Here is a 22,165-nt window from a genome sequence, read left to right as displayed (position 1 = left end):
TGTACTATGCCAATATCCTAACAATAGCATGCTTACAGTTAGCATTAATGAAATACCAAACTATTTTAGATAGGCTCCAGCACCCTCTGCAACCCCAAGAGGGACAAGCGGTAATAAATGGATGGATGATACTGAGGTTTATTCCTACTAAGTTTGCTTTAAAAATCTAGAATGCTAATTTTAGCATTTAAAATGCTAACTGTAACGTGTCAAGTACCGTATTTTTCTGACTATAAGTCGCAGTTTTTTTCATAGTTTGGCCAGGGGTGCGACTTATACTCAGGAGCGACTTATGTGTGAAATTATTAACACATTACCGTAAAATATCAATATTATTTAGCTCATTCACGTAAGAGACTAGACGTATAAGATTTCATGGGATTTATGGATTAGGAGTGACAGATTGTTTGGTAAAGGTATAGCATGTTCTATATGTTATAGTTATTTGTATGACTCTTACCATAATATAAATGATAAATGGGTTGTACTTGTATAGCGCTTTTCTACCTTCAAGGTACTCAAAGCGCTTTGACACTACTTCCACATTTACCCATTCACACACACATTCACACACTGATGGAGGGAGCTGCCATGCAAGGCGCCAACCAGCACCCATCAGGAGCAAGGGTGAAGTGTCTTGCTCAGGACACAACGGACGTGACAAGGTTGGTACTAGGTGGGATTTGAACCAGTGACCCTCAGGTTGCGCACGGCCACTCTCCCACTGCGCCACGCCGTCCCTGTTACGTTAACATACCAGGCACCTTCTCAGTTGGTTATTTATGCGTCATATAACGTACACTTATTCAGCCTGTTGTTCATTCTTTATTTATTTTAAATTGCCTTTCAAATGTCTATTCTTGGTGTTGGGTTTTATCAAATTAATTACCCCCAAAAAATGCGACTTATACTCCAGTGCGACTTATATATGTTTTTTTCTTCTTTATTGTGCATTTTCGGCAGGTGAGACTTATACTCCGGAGCGACTTATATTTCGAAAAATAGGGTACTAGAATATGACAGTATGCTTACAAAATTAGCTTAAAAAACTAGCATACTAACATTAGATAAATAGATTAGATAGTACTTTATTTATTCCGTCAGGAGAGTTCCTTCAGGAAAATTAAAATTTTCAGCACAATCCCATTCAAGTTTAGACAAACATTACAGGGAGACAGAACAGGATCGCTGACGGGTCTGCCGGCTTCCAGCGCCCCTTACAAAAAAGATGAGATACAGGTAAACAAGGAGGGAGGGGGGGAAATAGATGATTAAAACAAAATAAAAAAAATCGGTCTTAGCCTGGGCCCTGGAGTGGGGGTGCAGACTGAGGCCAAGGGAAAAAACAACAACTCATAGCCATAGTACACATCCCTCTTACATGTGTGTAAGAGGGAAACATCAAACATCAAAGAACACAGAGGACATTAAAGACATTAAAGCAGCAGATACAACCAGACACTTCTACATACAGCTATGAATAAAAAGTAAAATAAACATATCCACTGTGGTGTTCCACGCCATCGTCCGCTGGGATGGGGGGAGCATGGCCAGAGACAGGAGCAGACCCAACAAAGCAACCAAGACAGCCGACTCCATTTTCGGCCTGTGTCCAGTCCGCATGGATGAGCGAGGATACGTCCAAGGTGACTGATGTGTCCGACACCTGCTCACCCAGCCAAGACACCACGAAGCCTCTCCGTCCCAGCGCTCAGTGCTAGCTCCGCAGCCCTGTCCCCTCATCCGCACCTCCTCCAGTCCCTCCAAACTCTGCAGTCCTGTCCCCTCATCCGCATCTCCTCCAGTCCCTCCAAACCGACTCCGGTGTGGCAGACACCCAGCAGCTGGTCTCCATGGCCAAATGTATGCCAATCATTCGTCAAGTAACTAAATATTTGACGCAAGGGTGTAAAAAAATTATGCTAATATTACAAATGCTAACGATTGTGTCGCGGGCCGTTTAAAAACTCGTTAGAGGCACAAATTTCCCCCGGGCCGAACTTTCCACATCCCTGGTCTGGATGTTCCAATCTACAGTTTAGTGTGACGACACATCACACAGCCTTGAATAATCTCAATTTGAAATGTATCAAGAGAATTTATCATTCTGATTGATTGATTGATTGATTGAAACATTTATTAGTAGATTGCACAGTACAGTACATATTCCGTGCAATTGACCATTAAATGGTAACACCAGAATACGTTTTTCAACTTGTTTAAATCAGGGTCCATGTAAATCAATTCAAGGTAATACCTTGGTAATCCTCAATACTATATGTCCTCAAACCGTCAAAGTATTAAGTAATTGTCAAGATGTCATTTCCTGTGGTGTAGAGTTTGCTCTTTAAGCAATGTGTCTTTAATCAAACAAGGAAAAGTCATTATATTTCACTAGTTGCAAATTCAACATTTCATTCAAATTTTATTGCCACAAAAAGAATACTATATATTAATTCACTTAATAAAGCAATGTATTAAAAAACTGAATATGTCGAAGCTACACCATCAATCAAATGGGCGTGTTCTACCGTCCTCTAAGCCAGTGGTTCTCAAACTTTTTTCCGTGATGTACCCCCTGTGAACAGTTTTTCAATTCAAGTACTCCCTAATCAGGGCAAAGCATTTTTGGTTGAAAAAAGGAGATAAAGAAGTAAAATACAGCACTATGTCATCAGTTTCTGATTTATTAAATTGTATAACAGTGCAAAATATTGCTCATTTTTAGTGGTCTTTCTTGAACTATTTGGAAAAAAAGATATAAAAATAACTAAAAACTTGTTGAAAAATAAACAAGTGATTCAATTATAAGTAAAGATTTCTACACATAGAAGTAATCATCAACTTAAAGTGCCCTCTTTGGGGATTGTAATAGAGATCCATCTGGATTCATGAACTTCATTCTAAACATTTCTTCACAAAAAAAGGAATCTTTAACATCAATATTTATGGAACATGTCCACAAAAAATCTAGCTGTCCACATTGAATATTGCATTGTTGCATTTCTTTTCACAGTTTATGAACTTACATCCATATTTTGTTGAAGTATTATTCAATCAATATATTTATAAAGGATTTTTAAATTGTTGCTATTTTTAGAATAATTTTTAAAAATCTCACGTACCCCTTGGCATACCTTCAAGTACCCCCAGGGGTACGCGTACCCCCATTTGAGAACCACTGCTCTAAGCATGTAAAGTAGAAAATGAAGTTTTTTTAATAGGATAAAAGTGCAAATATAATTGTGCCGAACTGTAGTGTTTACACTGAATTAACAGTCAGTGTATGTTTTGATCATTTAATTTTTTTTCATCAATGGAAAATGAAAAAAAAAAAATCAATTGAAGTTTTTTTTTTTATTATTATTTTTAAAGAGTAAAACTTGCGTAATTTTTTTTTTTTTTTTTTTTTCCCCATCCTGTCCTCTCCAGCTTTTCAGGCAAATCATATTCTTGATGCCCATATCAGCGGTACAAAAAAATTACTTTACAAAAGAGAAGCGTGGGATACTTCTCTTGTTGCCTTATTTGTATTTGACTTTATTCAATGTATTTATATTATTATTTGGTGCAGCCGGGCCGGAGTAGGAGGTGATAGAAAGAGGGAAAAAAGGAAGACAGAGGGGAAATTTGGGATAAGACAGAGGGATGACAACAACAACAGCAAACACAACAATAACAATAATAACAACAACAACAGCAAACATTAAAATAATCCCCTCTTCCCCAAACATGGATTAACTCGCTGGAATATAAAGACAATATAAAATACATCCTTAAACGAGGATGCATATGCAAAAGTGCAATATATTTATCTGTACAGTAATCTATTTATTTACATCCTTCACTACCATGAGCTAATGCAACGACATTTCGTTCTTATCTGTACTGTAAAGTTCAAATTTGAATGACAATAAAAAGGAAGTCTGAGTCCAAACACAACAATAACAACAACATCAGCAAAGAAGCAGTTAGTGAAATAAATAATGCTACAGAAATGAGAATGAACATTATTACACCAGAAATGGAGCAATACAAATAACAATAGAAATAGCCCTATGAATAACAACAATAATTACCTCTATTATCAAAATAATTGTTCAAATACAATATTACATAACTTGAAATAAACGTGTGTATTTTTGGTTTCGCAGAGCAATAACAATATCTCAAAACTCGCTTCGATTTTCATCCATCCATCCATTTCCTACCGCTTTGGGGTCGCGGGGGGTGCTGGAGCCTTTCTCAGCTGCATTCAGGCGGAAGGCGGTGTACACACTGGACAAGTCGCCACCTCATCGCAGGGCCAACACAGACAGACAACATTCACACTCACATTCACACACTAGGGCCCATTTTAGTGTTGCCAATCAACCTATCCCTAGCTGCGTGTTTTTTGGAGGCGGGAGGAAGCCGGAGTACCCGGAGGGAACCCACGCAGTCACGGGGAGAACATGCAAACTCCACACAGAAAGATCCCGAGCCTGGGATTGAACCCAGGACAACTCGGGACCTTCGTATTGTGAGGCACATTTTCATTCTATATTTAATATAAAAAAAATGTAGGTGTAGATCAGGGGTGGGGAACCTATGGCGCCCGAGCCAGATGTGGCTCTTTTGATGACTGCATCTGGCTCTCTGATAAATCTTAGCTGATATTGTTTAACATGATAAATAATGAATAATTCCGCTGGTAATCACAGTGTTAAAAATAACGTACAAAATGTAAGACATTCTCATACATTTTAATCCACCCATCTGTTTTCTACCGCACCTGTTCAAGATGTCGCATTAATGGTAAGAAGCATTTTATTTATCATCGGTGAGCTTCCGAATAAAAATGTTAAAAATAATAAGAGACTTATCACTTCATTTCTGTTTGTGCTTCTTTGTTTTGTATTTACTTCCCATCAGTGCTCTTATTGTCAGGTTCAAACACTGATGACATCTATTAAACAAGACAAAAAGGCAAAGAATCAAACAGAGACCGAACTAAATTTAGACTCGGATCTGAGGAGAAGCATTGCCATTGTACTGTCTGTACAAATCCTGCACCATGCTCTGCCCCAAGATCGTTCTCCAAAACCCTCAAATCTAGACTCCAAACATCCCAGAATAAGCTAGTCCGGTTACTTTTAGACCTCCACCCCAGATCACACCTCAATCCAACCCATTTCTCCAAAGTGGGCTGGCTCAGGGTGGAGGACAGAGTAAACCAACTTGCACTGAGCCTAGTCTATAAAATCCGCTACACCTCCTTGATACCGAAGTACATGTCAAATTACTTCCTTAACGTAAATGACCGCCATAACCACAACACCAGGGGGAGTTCCACAAACCACGTTAAACCCAGATTTCGATCTAACAAAGGTCTTAACTCATTCTCTTTCTATGCCACAGAATGTGGAATGCACTCCCAACAGGTATAAAAGTAAGTGCATCTCTATATTCCTTCAAAACCGCTCTAGCACAACACCTCCAGGCAACTTCAACACTTTACTAATACCCTCCTCCATTCACATCCCATCTCCCCGGATTATAAACAACTCAAATGTACTTCTAATGTATATACTTGTTCTTATGCTATGTGAACTCACTATGTTCTCTGCTGGCTGTACATATCCTACTAAATAAGACCTACACTGTTTCAATGTCCACATTTCTCTGTTGATGCAATTGTTGATGACTGAAGTTCTGATATCAACCAAAGCTCCTCATCCCACCCCCCGGATTGTAAATAATGTAAATATTTTAATGTATATACTCTGATGATTAACTTGTGTGATGACTGTATTATGTTGATAGTATATATTTGTACCATGAATTGATTAACGTGGACCCCGACTTAAACAAGTTGAAAAACTTATTCGGGTGTTACCATTTAGTGGTCGATTGTACGGAATATGTACTGAACTGTGCAATCTACTAATAAAAGTATCAATCAATCAATCAAACTCGTGCTTCTTTATTTGATTTTCACCCCCCCCCCCCCCCCCCCCCTCATTCCCACAGCTGCTTCCTCATTGAAGTGGGTCGTGACCAGCTCTTGCCTTTCGTTCCCGAACAGTTCAAAGAAAGTTCCATAATATAGATCAAAAAGGGTCCCATATAATAGATCAAAAAAGAGTTTGTAAAAATACTTAAAAATGAGTTCCTGTGGAAGTTGGACATATTCTGCCATCTGTCCACTTGGAAGTCCAGTGAAATTTTACAAGCATTCTTCTTGGAAGGCTCCAGCCTTTTGTCTTCTCGTCAGGAACACAATGTAATACAAAGGTTTATTTGATAATTTACACACAATTTTTCTGACACTTATTTGGTTTCCATTTCCTGCTTGTCCCGCTGAGCACTGTGTTTTTCCCCCCTCACCTCTTGTTGATTGGCAGCAGGTGGACACCTGCTGCCAATCAGCATGTTTCTTTATATGCTTGGCTTGCGCGTTCCTCGGGGCTCGAAGATTGACTATTTTTTAGAACACTGCTTCATTCTCCTTTGTTGGTGATATAATCAACTTACCTGCTCTTTGCTCTCCTGGTTCCTGCATCTTGTAGTCGCTACTACTGCTGCCTTGCGAGTTCGTGACGTACAAACCCAGTTTCCATGAGTTAGGAAATTGTGTTGGATGTAAATATAAACAGAATACAATGATTGGCAAATCCTTTTCAGCCCATATTCAGTTGAATATGCTACAAAGACAACATATTTGATGTTCAAACTGATAAACATTTTTTTTTTTTGCAAATAATCATTAACTTTAGAATTTGATGCCAGCAACACGTGACAAAGAAGTTGGGAAAGGTGGCAATACATACTGATAAAGTTGAGGAATGCTCATCAAACACTTATATGGAACATCCCACAGGTGTGCAGGCTAATTGGGAACAGTTGGGTGCCATGATTGGGTGTAAAAGCAGCTTCCATGAAGTGCTAAGTAATTCACAAACAAGGATGGGGTGAGGGTCATCACTTTGTAAGCAAATTGTCGAACAGTTTTAGAACAACATTTCTCAACGAGCTATTGCAAGGAATTTAGGGATTTTACCATCTACGGTCAGTAAAATCATCAAAAGGTTCAGAAAATCTGGAGAAATCACTGCACGTAAGCGATGATATTACGGACCTCAGGCGGTACTGCATCAAAAATCGACGTCGGTGTGTAAAGGATATCACCACATGGGTTCATGAATGCTTCATAAAACCACTGTCAGTAAATACAGTTGGCCGCTACATCTGTAAGTGCAAGTTAAAACTCTACTATGCAAAGCCAAACCCATCTATCAACAACACCAAGGAACGCCGCTGGCTTCGCTGGGCCCGAGCTCATCTAAGATGGACTGATGTAAAGTGGAAAGGTGTTCTGTGGTCTGACGAGTCCACAATTCAAATTATATTTGGAAACAGTGGACGTGGTGTCCTCCAGAACAATGAGGAAAATAACCATTCAGATTTTTATAGGCTCAAAGTTCAAAAGCCAGCATCTGTGATAGTATGGGGGTGTATTAGTGCCCAAGGCTTGGGTAACTTACACATCTGTGAAGGCACCATTAATGCTGAAAGGTCCATACAGGTTTTGGAGCAACATATGTTGTCATCCAAGCAACTTTATCATGGACGCCCCTGCTTATTTCAGCAAGACAATGCCAAGCCACGGGTTACAACAGCGTGGTTTCGTAGTAAAAGAGTATGGGTACTCTCCTGGTCCGCCTGCAGTCCACACCTGTCTCCCATCAAAAATGTGTGGCACATTATGAAGCATAAAATAGGACAGTGTTATACTGTTGAACGACTGAAGCTCTACATGAAACAAGAGTGGGAAAGAATTCCACTTTCACAGCTTCAACAATTAGTTTTCTCAGTTCCCAAACGTTTATTGAGTGTTGTTAAAGAAAAGGTGATGTAACACAGTGGTGAACTTGCCCTTTCCCAACTACTTTGGCAAGTGTTGCAGCCATGAAATTCTAAGTTAATTATTATTTGCCCCCCAAAAAAATAAGTTTATGAGTTTGAACATCAAATATCTTGTCTTTGTAGTGCATTAAATTGAATATGGGTTGAAAAGGATTTGCAGATCATTGTATTCCATTTATATTTACATCTAACACAATTTCCCAACTCATATGGAAACGGGGTTTGTATTATACTTTATAAATGTTGGTCTTACTTAAAAATGCAGATATTTAGTTGTATTCATTGTTAAAAAATATTATATGGCTCTCACGGAAATACATTTTAAAATATTTGGCTTAAATGGCTCTTGCTGCCAAAAAGGTTCCCAACCCCTGGTGTAGGTATTGCTCTAGACTAGTGGTTCTCAAATGGGGGTACGCATACCCCTGGGGGTACTTGAAGGTATGCCAAGGTGTACGAGATATTTTTTTAAATATTCTAAAAATAGCATCAATTCAAAAATCCTTTATGAATATATTTATTGAATAATACTTCAACAAAATATGAATGTAAGTTCATAAACTGAAAAGAAATGCAACAATGCAATATTCAGTGTTGACAGCTAGATTTTTTGTGGACATGTTCTATAAATATTGATGTTAAATATTTATTTTTTTGTGAAGAAATGTTTATAATTAGCACCAGCGACCCCAATGGGAATAAGCGGTAGGAAATGGATGGATGTTTAGAATCAAGTTGATGAATCCAGATGGATCTCTATTACAATCCCCAAAGAGGGCACTTTAAGTTGATGATTACTTCTATGTGTAGAAATCTTTATTTATAATTGAATCACTTGTTTATTTTCTAACAAGTTTTTAGTTATTTTTGAATCTTTTTTTCAAAATAGTTCAAGAAAGACCACTATAAATGGGCAATATTTTGCACTGTTATACAATTTAGTAAATCAGAAACTGATTAGATTAGATTAGATTAGATAGTACTTTATTTATTCCGTCAGGAGAGTTCCTTCAGGAAAATTAAAATTTTCAGCACAATCCCATTCAAGTTTAGAAAAACATTACAGGGAGACAGAACAGGATCGCTGACGGGTGCGCCGGCTTCCAGCGCCCCTTACAAAAAAGATGAGATAAAGGTAAACAAAGGGATGACATAGTGCTGTATTTTAGTTCTTTATCTGTTTTTTTTTCAACGAAAAATGCTTTGCTTCTATTAGGGGGTACTTGAATTAAAAAAATGTTCAAAGGGGGTACATCACGGAAAAAAGGTTGAGAACCACTGATGTAGACTCCAAAAAGAACACTTTCTTTTGTTTTTTCCATTTTAAAATTACATTTAAACAAACCAATCGTTTTTTGTTTTTTGGTTTTTTTTCAATTTCCATTGATGATAAAAAAAAAAAATAATAATAATAATAAATAACCACTATTAACTACGAATATGCTGGAAATGTGAATATTACGTTATAATAAGTGCGCATGCGCACTGGCCTTCCCGGAACATGAATCCATTTCGAAAATGCGAAAGTTAGCAACACATGCTAAATAGCAAGACGTCTGCGAATTATTGTCTTTTTGTTTTCGTCTACTCTCCTCTGTGCTATGTATTTCTATCCACACGTTCATTGCTTCTCGCAAGGATGAAATGCGGTGTTTTTTTTACAGCGTCGCCTCAATTTATTCGGGGGGCTTTTCGAGGAGTCTTAGCTTGCTAGCGGCTAACAAAGAGACGCAGTAGTTAGCATTGCGTGCTAAGTCTTCTTCCGGTGAGAAAAAAAAATGTGTAAAGTTCAAAGTCTGAGGACGTTAGTGAACGACCGACTGAATGCTGTCGTGGAAGAAATATTCGTCGTGTTGGAAAGAACGATAGCGGAGTACGAGGAGGAACTTTCTCGAACAAAAGACGAGAACGAGCGACAACGTCAACTACTGGACGCCGTCTTCAAGCCTCAACTCGTGTTGAGCAAAGGTTTGTTACCGCTTTTCTCACTCACAGGTTTTATAACTTCATACTGTTTGAACCTCTGTTTGTTTACATGCCTTTTTTTTTTTTCTTTTTTTATTTATTTATTTCGGCAATCTTCACATAAAACAAAGAACAACAACAAAAAAAGAAAAAAAAACACTCATTTGAGCAATGATTGAGCCGAAGCAACGCTTATATAAACCTACCCCATCACAACAAGAACAAGGTTCAAAATATATAAAATCTAAAACATGCTTCACTTATATTACTTTTTTTTAAACAATATATAAGCAACATATATGTAGCACACGTCTCATATACACAGTTTAACATTTAAATCAAACATATACATTTGTACACTTATATATATATATATATTATATATACACAATTTATTTAAATTCCTTATAAAGTGGTAATATATAAATTTTAATATAACCAAATGTATAATTATGAAATCATAAATTGTATTTATATACATATTATATATTATTGTCTTTCTAAAACAATGTTTGCTCTTCTTTCTTATATTTACTAATGATAAATGGTTTAAAAAGCTTTTTAAACTGGTTTATGTTGGTGCTGTGTTTTATTTCATCCTTTAAACAGTTCCATATTTTAACCCCTGCTATTGTTATACTCATTCGTTTCTGCGTTGTTCTACAATATTGGATCTTAAAAAGTAGTTCTCCTCTTAAATTATAATTCCCTTCTCTCTGTAAAAATCTTCTCTGTAACCCTGTTGGAAGTGAATCTTTACTTGCTTTATAAATCATTTGGGCAGTCTTGAGTTGGATGAAATCTGGTAGTTTTAAATCAAATGTTTTTATAAATAATCCATTAGTGTGTTCTCGGGGTCCTGTGTTATGTATCAGTCTGATGGCCCTTTTTTGCATTATGAATAGTGCTATTTGGGATTATTGGGCCGTAATTAGAATAAAAACTATAAATCATATTTTGATATTATGTACTTGGTCCATAAGTACACAAACGTGTACTTCATGTGTAGTGACATGCTATTTTTTTATTTTTACACTCTTTTTTTTTTCCAAATTCCATTGTGTATACTAGGGCTGGGCGATATGGCCTTTTTTTAATATCTCGATATTTGTAGGCCATATAGCGATACACGATATATATCTCGATATTTTGCCTTAGCCTTGAATGAACACTTGATGCATATAATCACAGCAGTATAATGATTCTGTGTGTCTACATCGGTGGTTCTCAACCTTTTTTCAGTGATGTACCCCCTGTGAACATTTTTTTAATTCAAGTACCCCCTAATCAGAGCAAAGCATTTTTGGTTGAAAAAAAGAGATAAAGAAGTAAAATACAGCACTATGTCATCAGTTTCTGATTTATTAAATTGTATAACAGTGCAAAATATTGCTCATTTGTAGTGGTCTTTCTTGAACTATTTGGAAAAAAAGATATAAAAATAACTAAAAACTGTTAAAACATAAAAAAGTGATTAAATTATTAATAAAGATTGCTACACATAAAAGTAATCAGCAACTAAAAGTGCCCTCTTTGGGGATTGTAATAGAGATCCATCTGGATGCATAAACTTAATTCTAAACATTTCTTCACAAAAAATGAAATCTTTAACATCAATATTTATGGAACATGTCCACAAAAAAATCTAGCTGAATATGGTAAATGGGTTGTACTTGTATAGCGCTTTTGTACTCCTTTTTATGGAGACCCAAAGCGCTTTGACAGTATTTCCACATACGCCCATTCACACGCACATTCACACACACATTCACACACTGACGCGGCGGGAGCTGCCATGCAAGCCGCTAACCAGGGCCCATCAGGAGCAAGGGTGAAGTGTCTTGCCCAAAGACACAACGGACGTGACTAGGATGGTAGAATGTGGGGATTGAACCAGTAACCCTCAGATTGCTGGCACAGCCACTCTACCAACTTCGTTACGCCGTCCCATATTGCATTGTTGTATTTTTTTCACAGTTTATGAACTTACATTCATATTTTGTTGAAGTATTATTCAATAAATATATTTATAAAGGATTTTTGAATTGCTGCTATTTTTAGAATGTTTTAAAAAAAATCTCACGTACCCTTTGGCATACCTTCAAGTACCCCCAGGGGTACGCGCACCCCCATTTGAGAACCACTGGTCTACATTAAAACATTCGTCTTCATACTGCATTAAATATATGCTCATTTTAAACTTTAATGCAGAGAAGGAAATCCCAACTAAGTCAATTTACCAAAACTGTGTTTATTAAACAGTTATTAAGCAGTGACATTATTATTCATGTCATTTCAAAACAGAGAGTGCAAGATTGTCAGAGAGACATTTTAAAACAAGCTATTAGTGCACTTTTGTGCATGATGTCACTAAGATGACATATCAAAACAACACTAAAAACTATTTTTTTAATAAAATAAAATGAGATTTAAAAAAAAGGAAAACTGACTTTTTTTGGGATAAAAAGAAAGTAAAATCATATAAAACAATTACATAAAAAATAGTAATTAATGATATGTTAGTGGACCGGCGACACACACAATCATGTGTATTTCAGAGACTGTGTCCCTTGCAGACTGTGTTATATATGTTGTGGGAACCAGCATTTTGGTAGCAGAAAGAAACAACCCTTTTTTGTGTGAGTGGGTGTGAATGGGGGAGGGAGGGGTTTTCTTTGGGGGGTTGATGCACTGATGGAAAGTGTATCTTGTGTGTTTTTGTGTTGATTTAATTAAAAAAAAAAAAAAAAAACACTAAATCAAAGTGCACTTTTTGTACAGAACGCCACTACAATAGTTTAAAACAAATGAAGTGCACTTTTGTGCATGATGTCACACAAGGTATGTCAATAACTGTCAAAAAAAAATGAACTGCATAATAGGAAATCAAATAGTGTTTGTCCTTTGCTATGTGGTAAGTTACTGCGGACGTTATCTCCTTTTGTTGTTGGTAATTTTGTTGGTAATTTTTGCCTCGGCATTCCGATGGTGTGGGCGTGTGGCACCGAATGGAGATGTTGACATGCGGAGTAAGCACTCTTCATTCTCTAGCAGGTGACTTCTCAAATGATGCTACATATTAGCAGCAATGCTACTTTTTGTAGCAACGCTTTTGCCCCCAGCTTGACAAGTTACGGTTGTCTGTTCGACATATTCCCACTTGAAGCCAAACCACCGCCGACGAAGGACCCTCAGTTGTTTTTCTTGGGAATTAATTATTCCTTCATTTGTTACCAGATTCGTACCTTCTTTCTCTTGTATTACCAATCACACCACAGCTAACGTTACCCATGCTGCTACCGCTCTGCTCCGCGAGGGCGTATACGTATGTGACGTTTGTAAGAAGGTGCACTTGCTGTCTGTGAGAAGGAGAGACAAGAAAGAGCGGGAAGAGCCTGTAGTGTAATGCCAGCAGCTAAAAGCAACTGCGTGAGAACATATACTCCAATATCACGATATAGTCATTTTCTATATTGCACAGAGACAAACCCGCAATATATCGAATATATACATATATATATTTATATATATATCGCCCTATGTTATACTCTTCTGACACCACCAGATGGCAGCATAAGTGTCCATATGTCATGTGACCCCAATTCAGCAGTGAACACAATTTTGGAAATAAGAGCAAAAATGTGCTGTCCACGCATGTGGCCACTAAGGCCTTTAGAGTTTTGTTCTGCTTTTTTTTTTTTTACATGTTCTTGTCAAAATGGAAAAGTAGTTTAAAAGTTAGTGTGTCTGCTTCACAATTCAAAGGTCCTGGGTTCTATCCTGCGCTCAGGTGCTTTCTCTGTGGAGTTTGCATGTTCTCCCCGTGACTGCGTGGGTTCCCTCCGGCTTCCTCCCACTTCCAAAGACATGCACCTGGGGATAGGTTGATTGGCGACACTAAATTGGCCCTAGTGTGTGAATGTCTGTCTGTGTTGTCCCTGTGATGAGGTGGCGACTTGTCCAGGGTGTACGCCGCCTTTTGCCCGAATGCACCTGAGACAGGCTCTAGCACCCCTGCGACCCCGAACGGGACAGGCGGTAGAAAATGGATGTTTTAGGTTGCATTTCAACTTAATTCAATGTGAATTTATGTTGAATATGAATGAAGTGTCTTTGTATCTTTTTTCACTTATTTCACCAATTTCCCAATCACTGTTTGGATGCAAAATGCAGTGAATTTATAGTGGACTTCACATGCCTGCATATCATATTTTTTTATACATTATCCTAACAGACAGGACATGTCTTAAACTAATTAACAAATGACACCCAGTGTTATGTATAATATATTACTACTATGTTCATCATTATACCAAATTTCTAGATATAATGGTTGATGATAAGTTGAACTGGAAGTCCATCCATCCATCCATCATCTTCCGCTTATCCGAGGTCGGGTCGCGGGGGCAACAGCCTAAGCAGGGAAATCCAGACTTCCCTCTCCCCAGCCACTTCGTCTAGCTCTTCCCGAGGGATCCCGAGGCGTTCCCAGGCCAGCCGGGAGACATAGTCTTCCCAACGTGTCCTGGGTCTTCCCCGTGGCCTCCTACCGGTTGGACGTGCCCTAAACACATCCCTAGGGAGGCGTTCGGGTGGCATCCTGACCAGATGCCCGAACCACCTCATCTGGCTCCTCTCGATGTGAAGGAGCAGCGGCTTTACTTTGAGTTCCTCCCGGATGGCAGAGCTTCTCACCCTATCTCTAAGGGAGAGCCCCGCCACACGGCGGAGGAAACTCATTTCGGCCGCTTGTACCCGTGATCTTATCCTTTCGGTCATGACCCAAAGCTCATGACCATAGGTGAGGATGGGAACGTAGATCGACCGGTAAATTGAGAGCTTTGCCTTCCGGCTCAGCTCCTTCTTCACCACAACGGACCGGTACAACGTCCGCATTACTGAAGACGCCGCACCGATCCGCCTGTTGATCTCACGATCCCTGGAAGTCTCATTTAAAAAATATACAACCTCAAGTAGCAAGAAACACGTCAATAATGAATGAAGCAAAACATGTTCTCGACCAAAAATCACTTACCGTATTTTTTGGATTATAAGTCGCAGTTTTTTTCATAGTTTGCCCAGAGGTGCGACTTATACTCAGGAGCGACTTATGTGTGAAATTATTAACACATTACCGTAAAATATCAAATAATATTATTTAGCTCATTCACGTAAGAGACTAGACGTATAAGATTTCATGGGATTTAGCGATAAGGAGTGACAGATTGTTTGGTAAAGGTATAGCATTTTCTATATGTTATAGTTATTTGAATGACTCTTACCATAATATGTTACATTAACATAGCAGGCACCTTCTCAGTTGGTTATTTATGCGTTATTTAACGTACACTTATTCAGCCTGTTGTTCACTATTCTTTGTTTATTTTAAATTGCCTTTCAAATGTCTATTCTTGGTGTTGAGTTTTATCAAATAAATTTCCCCAAAAAATGCCACTTAGACTCCAGTGGGACTTATATATGTTTTTTCCCTTCTTTATTATGCTTTTTCGGCAGGTGCGCCTTATACTCCGAAAGATACGGTAATATTCTCTACTGCTCTCTAGTGTTACCATATCTGAGTTATTGTGTAGAAATATGGGGAAATAACTACAAAAGTACAATTCATTTATTAATGGTGTTACAAAAAAGATTAGGTTGGATATACTGTAGAGAACATACAGTACAAACCCTTTATTTACTGAATTAAAAATACTGAAATTCCACATCATAGTGAATTTGCAAACAGCTATAATTATACACAAAGCAAACTGTAACCTTCTACCCAAGAATATACAACAATTCTTCTCAAAAAAAAAAAAAGGAAAAATATAATCTTAGAGAAAAATGTAACTTAAAACATTTGTATGCACGCACAACACTTATGACCTTCAGTATATCTGTATGTGGAATTAAATTATGGAATGGATTAAGCAAAGCAATCAAACAATGTACTAATATGATCCACTTCTATAAACTCTTCAAACTTAAAGTGTTTACACAATATTAAGAAGAAGAACCATGATAAACATTCTGAATTTATTTCATTCATCCATCCGTTCTGTTTCAAAATAATCTTACTCATCTCACCAAAGGAAATGTAACTTACTTCACCAAGTATTATTTATTTATTTATTGTTATTGTGATTACTTATGGACTATATTGTGAAAATATTGATAACAGGAAGTGAATTGAGAACGGAAAGTGAACAAAAGTTTTGGCAACTGAAAAGGGGTCGGATTAAATAAGCTCTGCTTCTTCCTGCTCCTTTTCAAACATGTTGAAAAGAGAAACTGGAAATTGTGATGTAGATAGATAGATATTACTTTATTGATTCCTTCAGGAGAGTTCCTTTAGGAAAATTAAGTATTACTAAGTATTATGTATCATGTTGTATGCTTGCATGTTCCAAAATAAACTCAAACTATTTAGAGTCAAGGGGGAACTGCACTTTTTTGTGCCTATTATTCAAATGTTTCTAATTTTTTAAGCATTCGTAAATATGGCAAGCAGGAGGCGGCCAACAATCCTCCCCGGTTAGTGCGTCTGCCTCACAATACAAAGTTCCTGCAGTCCTGGGTTCAAATCCAGGCTCGGGATCTTTCTGTGTGGAGTTTGCATGTTCTCCCCGTGAATGCGTGGGTTCCCTCCGGGTACTCCGGCTTCCTCCCACTTCCAAAGACATGCACCTGGGGATAGGTTGATTGGCAACACTAAATTGGCCCTAGTGTGTGAATGTGAGTGTGAATGTTGTCTGTCTATCTGTGTTGGCCCTGCGATGAGGTGGCGACTTGTCCAGGGTGTACCCTGCCTTCCGCCCGATTGTAGCTGAGATAGGCGCCAGCGCCCCCCGCGACCCTGAAAGGCAATAAGCGGTAGAAAATGGATGGATGGACCACTCCTCCCCTAAAGCCCTCTAAAAAACATCTGAAAACGGCCAACGATACTTAATTAACATCTCGTGACCTGACTTTTGACTTAAGTATCAGCAGTATTGTTATCATTAAAGTACCAATGATTGTCACACACACACTAGGTGTGGCAAAATTATTCTCTGCATTTGATCCATCACCTTTGATCACCCCCTGGATTGGGCGGAGTAGCAGTGAGCAGCAGCGGTGGCCACGCCCGGGAATCATTTTTGGTGATTCAACCCCCGATTCCAACCCATGATGCTGACTGCAAAGCAGGAAGGTAATTTTTATAGTCTTTGGAATGACTCGGCCGGGGTTTGAACTCACAACCTACCGATCTCAGAGCGGACAATCTAACCACTAGGCCACTGAGCAGATTGTAAGTGACAATCTATTTTTTAGCAGCGCTTTGATCAAGTGGTGTTTGTTATTGGCGTACTGGCTGCCTCCACTACAGCACACACAAACTTTTCTGTAAACACTTTTGAGTGGCCAGGAGGAGGCAAAGGACACAAGGGGCGGCATAGCTCGGTTGGTAGAGTGGCCGTGCCAGCAACTTGAGAGTTGCAGGGTTCGATTCCCGCTTGTGCCATCCTAGTTACTGCCGTTGTGTCCTTGGGCAAGACACTTTACCCACCTGCTCCCAGTTCCACCCACACTGGTTTAAATGTAACTTAGATATTGGGTGTCACAATGTAAACGGCTTTGAGTCACTTGAGAAAAGCGCTATATTTATAAATATAATTAAGAAGAATTAAGAATTAAGAAGGCTCAACAATTCTAATTGGCGAAGGTGTCTGTCAGTCAAATACCAGTGACGGTGGAGGGGGAAAAAACTCTACCTCTTGCGGATATTTATCGCACAAATTAAAACTTTGATGTTGATTAATCGTGCAACCCTAGCTCAAATATATAGGTTTATACAAATATATGTATAGCAGGCCTGTCAAAAAAATTGATTTTCAGATTAATGGCGATTCTTATTTGTAACGTTTCTTATACGATTAAAAAAAATGTAAAACATTTTTTTTTTTTTTCAATCAGTCCTGTCCAGTCATTTAGCGAACTCATATTGTTGATGTAGATGTCCAAATTTGTCGAAATGATTTACTTTAGAAAAGAGAAACGTTGGAAACTTTTTTGCCTTATTTGTATTTGACTTAATTAAATGTTTGAGAAGTATTTTACTAAACAAAACCAGTTTTCCTTTAAGTAAAGCTGCCCAAAGATTTACACCCCATATATGTCGGTGTGTGTAGATATAGGTTTTAATTATTCTGATCCAAGAGTTGTGGTTGCTCACACAGGAAAACACAATTAAGGGTTTTGGAAGAGAATTGCAAGTCACGCGCCACACCCCACGGAACATCTTTAAAAGAAATCAAGGCACCGTCAGAGGGAACTAGAGGTGGGATTTATGGCTTTTTGAAAGGAAACGCATCTTTAGGAGGCGTTCTTTTCAAAGAGCCGCTCAAAACACTGGCTTATGTTGTTTTTTCACAGATTTTTTTTTATTATCAAGGAATTTGATTGATTGATTGATTGATTGATTGATTGATTGATTGAAACTTTTATTAGTAGATTGCACAGTACAGTACATATTCTGTACAATTAACCACTAAATGGTAACACCCGAATAAGTTTTTGAACTTGTTTAAGTCGGGGTTCACGTTAATCAATCACTAGTTTCAATTGTACGATAACCTGTGGATCTGCATAATTTGATTTACAAAAATACTAATCTATCGGTGGGAATTATTCTGAAATATTAGCTATTATATATATATATATATATATATATGTATATTTATAAGCTTTTTTTGTTGCGTTTTCATTGTAAACATTACATAATGCGGTGCCATATTTCCATGCTTTGGCAGTGACATCACTAGTTTTAATTTTTTCTTACCTAAAAAAAAAGTTTATAGCATTTTTACATTATATGGAGAAAAAAAACAATAAGTTAGGATAAAATAAAATAATTAATATAAAAAGTATAAATGAAACTAGATAGAAAATTAGGACAAAATAAAAATGTGAGTACAAAATTGTACTACTATACCTTGAACTACTACCCTTCAGAATAATGAACACAAAAAGTGAATTCAAATGTAAATAAATAAATAAAATAGAAAATAAGTACAATTAAATATATGTATGTAATTTTAAATATATCCATCCATCCATCCATTTTCTACCGATTATTCCCTTTCGGGGTCGCGGGGGCGCTGGCGCCTATATCAGCTACGATCGGGCAGAAGGCAGGGTACACCCTGGACAAGTCGCCACCTCATCGCAGGGCCCACACAGATAGACAGACAACATTCACACTCACATTCACACACTAGGGCCAATTTAGTGTTGCCAATCAACCTATCCCCAGGTGCATGTCTTTGGAAGTGGGAGGAAGCCGGAGTACCCGGAGGGAACCCACGCATTCACGGGGAGAACATGCAAACTCCACACAGAAAGATCCCGAGCCTGGATTTGAACCCAGGACTACAGGAACTTCGTATTGTGAGGCAGACGCACTAACCCCTCTGCCACCGTGAAGCCCATTTTAAATATATATATATATATATATATATATATATATATATATATATATATATATATATATATATATATATATATATATATATACATATATACATATATATATCATTATTTTTTATTTAAGGTAATCCGATTGCTGCTAAATCCCCTTTAACTCTAGCTCATTCTCTAGTCCAGTTGCCAGAGTGGGCAATTGTTGACGCATAACGTGCACGTACATAAAAAACGAGTCCCAAACAAACAGCTCAAACTTTTGTCATTGTTAATTCCTACAACCTTGCGTCCACATATGTGGACATCACACTTTTTGTAGCAACGCTTTTGCCGCATACACGTTGAACATCTTCCCGCTTGAAGCCAAACTAGGGCTGGGCGATATATCGATATACACGATATATCGCGGGTTTGTCTCTGTGCGATATAGAAAATGACTATATCGTGATATTCAAGTATACGTTCTCACGCAGTTGCTTTTAGCTGCTGCCATTAAATTGCAGGCTCTTCTCGCTCTTTCCTGTCTTTCCTTCTCACAGACAGCAAGTGCTCATTCTTACATACGTCACATACTGTCACGTCATATGTCACATATGTATACGCCCTCGCGGAGCAGAGAGGTAGCAGCATGGGTAACGTTAGCTGTGACGCTAGCGCAGCCGTGCGAGTGGTAATACGAGAGAATGAAGGAAGAATTAATTCCCAAGAAAAACAGCACGGGGTACATCGTCTGGCGGTGGTTTGGCTTCAAGTGGGAATATGTCGAAACAGACAACCGTAATTTTTCAAGTGTGGGGCAAAAGTGTTGCTACATAAAGTAGCAGTACTGCTAATATGTAGCATCATTTGAAACGTCACCTGCTAGAGAATGAAGAGTGATTACTCCGCATGTCATCATCTCCGTTCGGTGCCACACGCCCACACCATCAAAATGCAGAGGCAAACATTTCCAGATCAACACCGTATTAAAATGTAGGCAACAGAATGAGATAATGTCCGCAGTAACCTACCACATGGCGAAAGACGAACACTATATGATTTCCTATTATGCAGCTCATTTGTATTTGACAGTTATTGAAATATCTTGTGTGACATCATGCACAAAAGTGCACTTTATTTGTTTTAAACTATTGTGGTGGCGTTCTGTACAAAAAGTGCACTTTAATTTAGTGTTGTTTTGATAAGTCATCTTAGTGACATCATGCACAAAAGTGCACTAATAGCTCGTTCTAAAAAGTCTCTGGCAATCTTGCACTTTCTGTTTTGAAATGACATGAATGTTTGTGCCACTGCTTAATAACTGTTTAATAAATACACATTTGGTCAATTGACTTTTAGTTGTGATTTCCTTCTCTGGATGAAAGTTTAAAAGTAGCATATATTAATGCAGTATAAACAATTTTAACACTCTTACTTATATGCGCAGGCTTCACGGTGGCAGAGGGGTTAGTGCGTCTGCCTCACAATACGAAGGTCCTGCAGTCCTGGGTTCAAATCCAGGCTCAGGATCTTTCTGTGTGGAGTTTGCATGTTCTCCCCGTGAATGCGTGGGTTCCCTCCGGGTACTCCGGTTTCCTCCCACCTCCAAAGACATGCACCTGGGGATAGGTTGATTGGCAACACTAAATTGGCCCTAGTGTGTGAATGTGAGTGTGAATGTTGTCCGTCTATCTGTGTTGGCCCTGCGATGAGGTGGCGACTTGTCCAGGGTGTACCCCGCCTTCCGCCCGATTGTAGCTGAGATAGGCGCCAGCGCCCCTCGCGACCCCAAAAAGGGAATAAGCGGTAGAAAATGGATGGATGGATGGAAACAAGAATATTTTAATGGAGACACATAGAATCATCATACTGCTGTGATTATATGCATCAAGTTTTCATTCAAAGCTAAGGCAAAAATATTGAGATATAAATTGTGTATCGCGATATGGCCTAAAATATTGAAATATTAAAAAAAGGCCATATCACCCAGTCCTAAGCCAAACCACCGCCGGACAATTCTTCCTCCATATGTTACCAGATTCGCACCTTCTCTCTCTCGTATTACCATCCGCACCTCACCATTAGCATCACAGCTAACATTACCATGTCATGACCTGTCTGCTCAGTGTGACGTTGCACACGTGACGTGTGTCAGAAGGTGCGCTAGGTTTACGTCTGTGAGAAGGAGTGACAAGAAAGAGTGGGAAACACATGTAGTGTAATACCCGCAGCTAAAAGCAACTGCGTGAGAAGGTATACTCGAATATCACGATATAGTCATTTTCTATATTGCATAGAGACAACCCCACGATATATCGGTACATCGCCCAGCCCTACTGGTGTCTGTCTTTTTCATGCATCGGGGAAAAGAACACACATTGTCAAGGGAGGTTTGTTCTTTCGCACCATTAAAGGCCTACTGAAATGAGATTTTCTTATTTAAACGGGGATAGCAGGTCCATTTTATGTGTCATACTTGATCATTTCGCGATATTGCCATATTTTTGCTGAAAGGATTTAGTAGAGAACATCGACGATAAAGTTTGCAACTTTTGGTGCTGATAAAAAAAGCCTTGCCTTTACCGGAAGTCGCAGACGATGACGTCACAAGGGTTAGGGCTCCTCACGTCCTCACATTGTTTTTAATGGGAGCCTCCAGCAGCAAGACCTATTCGGACCGAGAAAACGACAATTTCCCCATTAATTTGAGCAAGGATGAAAGATTCGTGGATGAGGAAATTTAGAGTGAAGGACTAGATAAAAGTTTTTTAAAAAAATTAAGGCGATTGCAGTGGGAGTGATTCAGATGTTATTAGACACATTTACTAGGATAATTCTGGAAAATCCCTTA

General features: G+C 38.4%; 2 protein-coding genes across 3 annotated transcripts in view; both read left to right on the top strand.

The window, feature by feature from the left end:
• LOC133547611 (gastrula zinc finger protein XlCGF8.2DB-like) overlaps window positions 1–22,165 on the top strand; it is a 215,746-nt gene that overhangs the window by 166,040 nt on the left and 27,541 nt on the right. The gene's annotated exons all lie outside the window — the stretch shown is intronic.
• LOC133547624 (gastrula zinc finger protein XlCGF8.2DB-like) overlaps window positions 9,400–22,165 on the top strand; it is a 33,515-nt gene continuing 20,749 nt past the window's right edge. For both annotated transcript variants that reach the window (XM_061893235.1, XM_061893239.1), the window contains exon 1: window positions 9,400–9,876. In XM_061893235.1, coding sequence (XP_061749219.1) covers window positions 9,687–9,876 — 190 coding nt within the window. In that variant the 5' untranslated portion in view covers window positions 9,400–9,686. The remainder of the gene's footprint in view (window positions 9,877–22,165) is intronic.

The sequence above is a fragment of the Nerophis ophidion genome, linkage group LG02, assembly GCF_033978795.1.
Source record: "Nerophis ophidion isolate RoL-2023_Sa linkage group LG02, RoL_Noph_v1.0, whole genome shotgun sequence".
Lineage (NCBI taxonomy): Eukaryota > Metazoa > Chordata > Actinopteri > Syngnathiformes > Syngnathidae > Nerophis > Nerophis ophidion.
This window is presented reverse-complemented; position numbering and strand designations above follow the sequence as displayed.